The sequence below is a fragment of the Malaclemys terrapin genome, chromosome 19 (genome assembly GCF_027887155.1).
Source record: "Malaclemys terrapin pileata isolate rMalTer1 chromosome 19, rMalTer1.hap1, whole genome shotgun sequence".
NCBI classification, from domain to species: Eukaryota; Metazoa; Chordata; order Testudines; family Emydidae; genus Malaclemys; species Malaclemys terrapin.
The window spans coordinates 21,662,100-21,670,384 of record NC_071523.1 but is presented as its reverse complement, the minus strand read 5'-3'; the positions used below and the strand labels follow the sequence as shown (position 1 = coordinate 21,670,384).

The following is an 8,285-nucleotide window of genomic DNA, read 5'->3' as shown; positions in this document are numbered from 1 at the left end:
TCCCCGTGGCTTTACAGGGCTGGCACCCACGCTCAGGCTGGCTGCAGGGTTACCAGCTAGCGGGGGCTCCCCACCCTGCCCAGGGTGCCAGACTAAGCACAGACCTACTGACTGGAGCCCAGGGCTTGGAAGGCAGGGCCCGGATCCACAGTGAGTGTTGGGGGGAAAAGGGGGGAGGCTTGGTTGGCATGGGCCTGGAAAGCCAGAGGAGTGGGGGGAAGGGAGAGTGGGGGGGGGGCAGATCCCAGTGGTGGGGGAGGGAGGGTTTGGGAAGGGGCCAGAGCTCAGTGGGGGAAGGAGAGAGTTGAGGGGGCAGAGCCCTGTGGTGGGGAGGGAGGCTTGGGCAGGGGCCAGTAGAGTGGATGTCGGGGAGGCGGTGGCTGGAGGAGAGCTGGGCCCAGCCAGGAAGCCTTGGAGTGAGGTGTGAGAAGCAATTTCCTGGCCACCCTCTGCAGCCTCTTGCCCGCGGCTTTAGCCTGCGACTGCGTCTGGGCCGTGCTCTGAGACCACAGGGGGCAGCGACCAAGCAGGCCTAGCATGGATGCAGGGGAGCCCCCAGGGCTTCACAACAGACCTCCCCCCTTCCCAGTGGGGGGAGAGGCTGCCCCAGGCGCAGGGCCCCAGGGTGGTGGGGAGGGCACACTGCCTGCACTGATGCTCTGGCACTGGGAGCGAGGTCTAGCCAGCTGGGGGCTGGTGTTAAGCACACAGGGCACCCAGTGGACACCTGGCCGGCGCTCGGGGAGCAGGGCCCGGAGCCGAGTGGTCAGAGCTCCTTGTGTGTAGGGGCGAGGGGGGACCACAGAAAGGAACAGGAAATGCCTGGAGGTGGTTAGTGTTTTATTGGTGAAGACATAGAAGTTCTAGGTCAGAAACAAGCTGAAAATCTCCCTCTAGAAGCTCCAGGAAACACGTGACAAAGACGTATAGAAAACAGAACAATCCCCCCCTGCTCTAATGGCAATGGTGCCAATGCAGGAGCAGGGGCTAGACGTAATATGGCAGCTGAAGAAACGGCTCGCATCAGCCCGACAGGGGCACAGAACTGTTTTTAACCATAAATTTTCTTTTAAAATGTCCATTTTGCAAAATGAAAATGATACCCAAGCATGGTCTATATGCCAGCATCTACAGGGCACCAACGGAACAGATACTAGTAGCAACTGACTCTCTATATACACAACATTCATAAACCCACATTCAGCTTGTCTGCATAGCCTTGTAGGATCTCCACTATTCCTGGTAAAAGTATAGTTTATGGTAAACAAATGACTGACAGGGAGTGGAAAGGCTGGGCAAGGAGACACTTAAAGGAATGCTGTTCAGTATTAAGGTGGAGGGAAGGTTTTATGTGGAACAGAACCGTCTACAGAGTCGACCATATTTACAGTCACGGAGGAGTTTCTTTTGATCCCATACCCAGCTACTCACTGACTTAGTTTCACTTGTGAGTTCCACTTTTGAAAACCTTTCCCATGCCCTAAAACTCTTTCAAGCTAAGTTGTTTATGGATGCGGCCCACCAGGGCGTTGCTAGACAGGGACAGCGTTCTCTGTGATGTTAGTGGTTACCCTTGTTGCATTTATTTCATTAGAGGGATGGACACTAGCTAGGCCATTAAGTAGTAAATGACTTTTCAGCTGGTAGTGTCTGCAGTGGGAAAGAGCAGCTGGCCCCTCCTTGACCTACTGAACAGCTCACGTTAAGGAAGAAAGTTCTTAAATTCCCAAGAGGAGAGAGGGACTATTGAGCGCCTAATGCTTTGCTATATCCCCTTTCTTGAGGATAATTTGCCTTTGCCAGGGGGCTAGTTTTGTTTCATCGTACCCAAGAGTCCTTAGCTTTTCTGACTGCGCTTTCTCCTTCGCCTCCTCTTCTCGCTTCAATTTTTCTTGCTCTTTTCTGTTTAGAAACAAAACAAACATGGGGATGTTGGTTGCAAAGCTCAGGCCCCTGGCACTGAACTGGTCGGCGTGGAGCGAGGGTCTGAGCAAAGCAAAGCACACAAGCCTGCTTCGTCTGGCCCTGCCGGGGTACAGGGGCCTGGCCAGGAGTGAACGGACTGGGTTCTTAGGCTACTGGAGAAGTAAATGGAGAAGCAGGACTCACCGTTTTTGCTCTCTGTGAAAACAAGGAGAAAGAAAATACAATTAGCTCCCAGCGGCACAGCTATCGGGCAGCCACCGTCATGGCCCAGCTCAGGGACAACTCACCTTTCCTCTTCCATCTTCTTCCGCAGGATCTCTCGCCTCCAGGCTGGCATGGTGGCCAAGCGAGCTTCTTCTTCCTTCTCCTGTAAGACAGTAAAAGGCATTAGGGAGGCCCGTGAGCCCCTGCAGAGCTGGAGGGAGGGCAGCAGGAACAGGAGAGCTAGGCTGGAGGACGCGTCTCACCTAGGCCAGCCCTATGGAGCTGGACCAGCCCAAGCAGCGAAGACGGGAGGCGGCCAGTCGATCGGACAGGACTGCCAAAGGGGGTGGGGGCCATGTGGTGTCTGGGAGAGTTTTGACCCAAGAGGCTGCAGGGAAAGGCAGAGGTGCCACCGTTGCCAAGGGCAGGGGAGAACCCTGAGGACACATGGAAGGTTACAAAGAACGGCCTGTTGCCCCCCAGAAAGGAGGGTGTGCAATGGAGAGCACGGCACCGCCGTTGCCCCGACACAGCAGGCCCTGAGCAGGGAGTGGCTGTGGCTAGAGTCAAACAGCTCTGGGGGGGCCAGGCCCTGCTAACACGCGCACCCCCACCTGGCCACAAGTCAGCAGAACACTCCTCAGCTGAGCGGCTTGGCTGGCGAGGAGGGACACTTGGGTAGCTCCTGGTACCCTGGGCTGGCCAGAGCTTAGCAGGGCCGTTATACAAGGGGCAGGAGCTCAATGCTCCACTTGTGCTGAAGGAGATTTCGCGCTGAGCGGGGCATGGGCGCCGTGGCCACCAGAGGTTGCTGCCTAGAAGGAGCTGGAGAGTTGTTTGTACTGGCACCACCCTGCCTAAGAGCAAAGTAGAAATGGCACCGCATGGAGGGGCCGACGCATGCCCTGCTTCTGGCTAGCTACCCACCAGGCTCTGCGGGCTGGGCACGCCACATGGGCCTTTTCGCAAATAATCCCGCCAGCGTTCCCCGTGTGCTCTCCATTGCTGCATGAGCTGTGTGTCCGCAGCCCCTCCGTCCAGCTTGCTAGGACAGTTCTCAGGCACAGCCGGGGGCATCTCTCGGGACCACGGCAGGGGACAGGTTGTGTGACTCAGTGAACGCGAGCCAGACGTCAGAGGAAGAGCGGTGGAAGACTGCCGCAGGCCAGCTGATGGCTGATCCCAGCACTGCTTGGCAGGGAGCTCACGCATGGCCATGACCAAACTGTAGCCAGTGCAAGGTCCCCTGGGCTGTCCCCAGCACTTTGCCGCACCCTGCCCTGGAGAGCCCCTTCGAGAGGGGAGAGGTTAGTTCAGCATCCTCCCTCTGGGCAGTTGGTGGCTTTGCCCGTTAGTGCAAGCCCAGGGGATGCTATTTTAGTGTTTGATGAGGGAATGGGATTAAAAACACCAGCCTCCCCCGGGCCACCAAAGCGACAGCCAACAGGACCGTCTCTCAGCCTTTACTTCCAGAGCTAGATTTGAACGGGATGGGCCAGGCCTGCTCTCCATCCCAGCAGTGTGATCGCAGAGTAACTCCACAGGATGGGATCCTGGCCCTTACGCCTCAGTCTTCAGCCAAGCGCTAACAATGGGCGATCAGATGGGACCTAGTGTGGGGGACAGAGGCCTATATCCCTGCAGCCGATCACTGATCCCCCAAGCCAACCACTCCCCTTAGACTGAAAGAATGAATCAGGTCTGGTGTGGGACCAGGCACATTTGACTACAGCAGACAGCTCGACCAACGGCTCTGGGACAGTCTGACAGCAACGCAGGCTACCCCAGAGCTCTTGGGCAGCACTAACGCCATGTGGGACGTCCAGGTTAGGTTACGTGTCCTGATTAATCAACAGCGCCACACAGCAGAGGCAGCACCTGTGGCGTGAGCAAACCTTCCCGTAACTCCCCCTTTCCCAGGTTGCTTGATGGTTTCTGAGGAGCCGGTTCTCTAGCTTTGTAAAGAGATGCACGCAGGACCCGTCCCTCGCCACCGCCTGCCTCTGCTTTCATGTGCAGCCGTGGGAGAAGAGGCTGTGAGCTCTGGCCTGCACTAGCCCCTGCTTCCCAGGCAGTGTTGGGGCTGTGACCTGGCGGGACCCGCAGTAGCATGGCTCTGCTGCCGTCTAACGGCTGGTTTGGTTACGGAGAGCGACTCTCACGGGCTAGCTAAGCCCCTGAGAGTCTGTCAGCCCCTCTTGGTCGGCGCGTCCCATGGGAGCGAGCATGTAGGTAATTCCTGGCTTGTGCTGGGGATGCTGGGAGAACAGCCCCTCTCATGTCACAACGGGTTTTGGAACCAGGCTTGGCAATAGATCAGGCTGTGAAATGTGCATGCTCAGAGCTGGGGGCAGCATTCAGGCTGGTTCTGATTTCATCTGTGTGTCTCCATGAGACGGGGCCCAACCCTGCCACCACCAAAACCACTGGCAGCAGGATTGGGCCCACTGGGGGCGATGCCAGATGGAAGTTTCCCCACACACCATGCTTGGATCTCTCCTCCCTGCTGTCTAGCTTGATTACTGGCCCATGGAAGCGTGAACCCTCAGGGCTACTCCCTGGGCGGGAGCTCCAACACCCAGTTAGCAGACGTGAGGCAGTACAAGAACGCAGGCCGGCAGGGCTTTCCAGCTGCTGGGAAAGGGCAGGGGTGCGGGCTTGGCACAGCTACCCCCCCACACCTTTTTCCTTCTTTAAAGTTGACTGTTTTGATGCTGCAGGAGCCAGGCTGGGCGCTGGGCTTCAGGCCACATTCACCAGGTCAAATATGCATCTGGTAAGAGCTTACTGGCCCCATTCCTTGGGTGTTTCCAGGACACTGGGCTTGGAACAGCCAGTGCCCCAGAGCAAGGTGTCGAGGGCACCAAATCCCACGGAAACAGCCTCGACACTCCCTTCTGAGAGCAGAGAGCTTTATTCCTTCATCGTCACAAGCAGTGTTAGGGAAGATGCAAAGTGCGCACACACACCCCCTCCCCCCATTGTAAAGCAAACCTCATTTCCAAATGTCTATACAATAAACACTCTGGTCCTATCTCCATTCCAAGCCATGCACATTCCACTAGGGCAAGCAACAGACTTGGGAATCCTCAAAGAACAGCGTGGGCCCAGTGGTCTGTAGTTTGAAAGCACACAGCATCAAAGGGAATTCGCCACACGGCTAGAACATGCTACGGATTTGCGAATCTGGTTGCAGAACCATGCACTGTGAGACCAATTAGTACAGCACTCCGCCTGTGCTCAGTATAGACCCAGGGCAACTGTGGCATGTTCCTCCACCTCACCAGAGGAAGGATGGAGCTGCTCATACCAGTTCCTACTCCCAAATCACTGGCTCCCCAGCTACAGGAAACATTTAGCTAAAGAAGTGTCTGTAAAATGCAGAAAACTGGAGACAGCTTGTGTCACTGTACATTTGTCAGGGATTAGCTCTTCCTCCAGCTAATGCAGGACTACAGCAAGTGTACAGACTGCTCGAGAGGAAAATCCATAGACCACCTCCTACAGAAAACTGCAACCAGCCACAACTTCATGTGACACGTGGTTACAGTCGCACCCTGGTCAGTTCAGCCAGCAGGGAGCATCGGCTATACAAGAAGCTTTACTTGAGAAAGAAGAGGACTCTGTTGAGACTGTCCATGTAGGGAATTCAGGATTCAACAAAACACCGCAGACTCTGGGACTAATCCTGCCGTCCTTATGCAAACCAAACTGCCATTGAGGTCACTGGAGTGCTGAAGCCCATGGGAGTCCTGCCTGAATAATGATTGCAGGATTGGGGCCCCTCTGACGCTACTAACATGAACACTACATTGTTTCTATTCAGAGTCCCTAGTCTGCACAGTAGAATCCTGTACTGGGTGCAGCCGGGGAATATGTGCTTCTTTTGTCTGTCGTATAGCTCTTCACCTAGGCATCAGATAAAATGATTACAGGGCTCTCCCCAAAGGTTTGTCTTGGGCTCAGACAGCTGTTGGAGCTCAGTTCATCTTGGAAATACAACGGGTCCCTCAAGTAATTAACTGAGCCAAAGCAGCTCTTGTCAAGTGCTCTGGTGCCGGCGCACGTTTGATTGTCCCCTGCTGTCCCTGGAGCTGCTTCTCAGCCAGCAATTCCCTCTATGAGATGGACCAACATCCCACCTCAAAGAGGATCTGCTCGCCTTTCCCTGCGACTTGTGAGCCGTGTGGGGCGAGGGTGTGGATGCCCCCGCCTGCTTCTAACACAGCGTGTGCTGGGCGCTGCTTGGGGAGAGCTCAGATATCAAACATCTCTGCCTCCTTCTCTTTCCAGAAGGAGAAGCTACGGTCTATATAGCGACAAATGTCCTCATTACTGAACTCGCCTAGCTCGGAGACCAGCTGGATGGAGCTCTCCCTACTCTTAGGAGCAGGGGCTAGGCCCAGTTCATCGGGCGCTGGAGCGGGCTGTGGGACATCACTGACTAAGCTCTGGCAGGATTCCTGATGGACCAGCTGTGGAGGCTGGGTTCCTGCTGGGACCTCTGTTTCCACTGCGGCCGCTTGCTCCGGCTCCAGGCTGTCCCCAAAGAACTCCTGTTTGAGATCTTCAAAGCCATCCAGCCAGTCCCGCTTCCCGGCCTCGATCTCCTCCATCACCACCTTGTGGAACTGGCGGATGAGCTCCCAGCTGTGGCTGCCCAGCCGGTCAAACATCTCGTAGCACAGAAGGTGCCGGAACTTCCTCTCCTCGCGGCTCATGCTCATCTCCAGGAGCTGGAAGTAGCCCAGCATGAAGAGGTCCAGCGTCAGGCTGTCGTACTCCACTGGGGAGCCACAGACGTGCGGCAGGAAGTGCTCGGGCCAGTACAACATGTTGGTGCGGCTCAGACGGCGGATCTGCCGCGTCGGGACCTGGCTGATGATGTTTCTCCAGTGGGCGATCAGCTTCCCCACCACCTGCCTTTGCTTCATGAAGTACAAGAGCCGGTCATCCTCGCTGGGTTTCTTCCCGGTCGCCATGGGGACTGGGGCGCTGCTATATGCCTTGGGCTCCTTGCTGAACTCTGAGTCGAGCGTTTCGGCGAGACCCATTTTCCTCTTGGGGCGAGCGTGGCTAACCGACTCGGTGAACGTCCACTTCTTCCAGTGCTCCAGGAAGAGGTAGACGATCCGCTCCTTCCGCATGTCGATGTAATCCTGTACGCAGCTCAGCTCCGTCTGCACGGGGAGGCTTCTGGTCAGGTGGTCGGAGCTGAACAGGGCCTCCCCGAAAGGCTCCGTGGCCGCACTCTGTGCCTCTGTATCCCTGGAGGGCCGGGGCCCTGCTTCACAGTAGGGCAAGGGAGCGTGCTCTAGCATACTGGGTGGCTCAATGCCATCCGCTGCAGCATCTTCGCTTAGCGCACTGAACAGATCACCGCTCGTTATGTAATCCTCCTCCAGGATGGGCTCTCGGCCGTAGCTATATGGCATGGTTCCCACAGGCAGGGACCTCTTCCGCTTGTACACCCTGCTGGACACAGCCTCCGGCAGCTGGCACAGCGTGTGCAACTCATAATTGGCCTTCAGGTTCTTCACCGACACACCACATTGCATGATCTCCTTCTCCACCTCCTCCCGAGTGGAGCTGAAGGACTGTGATCTCCCGATGTTAGCAGGGCCCTCTTTTGGTGGTGCTGCCTCGGGCGAGGTGCTCGCGGCCTGGCCCGTGTGCTCGGACATGTTGGGGCTCACCATGTCTGCCAGGTTGACCGCCTTGCCCCCAAGCATAGCCAGGAGGATGGCCATGCTCTTTAGGAGAGTGGAGATCTTGCTGCACCAGGCCGGGAGGTCATCGGCTCGGCCTTGCATGCGCTTGGGGTTTGTCGTGAAATGCTCCTTTGCCAAGGCGGCAGAGAGCGGCAGGAGCTGCTGCATTTCATGCTCTAGCTGTTCCAGCTCCGTCTCCACCTTCTGAACTTTGTGCATCACTTGGAGGCTCTCGATTTGCTTCTCAATGCGGATTATGTCCTCCTCAGTCATCAGCTGCCCGAAGGGTCCCAGAATGCCATTGTGTGCATGGGAATACCTCCAGCCTTCGTGATTGTAGTAACTCCCGGTCCCAAGCTAAGGCAGGGGGGAAAAAACATCTCCCTCAGGACCGAGCTCCACATTGTCCTTTCTCTGCACACGCTCTAGACTTTACATGTCCTT

At 56.4% G+C, this 8,285-nt stretch overlaps 1 protein-coding gene across 2 annotated transcripts in view; it reads right to left on the bottom strand.

The window, feature by feature from the left end:
- Positions 1–827: 827 nt before the first annotated feature.
- Positions 828–8,285, bottom strand: part of ESPN (espin) — a 75,776-nt gene continuing 68,318 nt past the window's right edge. For both annotated transcript variants that reach the window (XM_054009545.1, XM_054009546.1), the window contains 3 exons: positions 2,214–2,293; positions 2,110–2,121; positions 828–1,902 (listed from right to left, as the gene is read on the bottom strand). In XM_054009545.1, the coding sequence (XP_053865520.1) occupies positions 1,755–1,902; positions 2,110–2,121; positions 2,214–2,293 (240 nt within the window). In that variant the 3' untranslated portion in view covers positions 828–1,754. The remainder of the gene's footprint in view (positions 1,903–2,109; positions 2,122–2,213; positions 2,294–8,285) is intronic.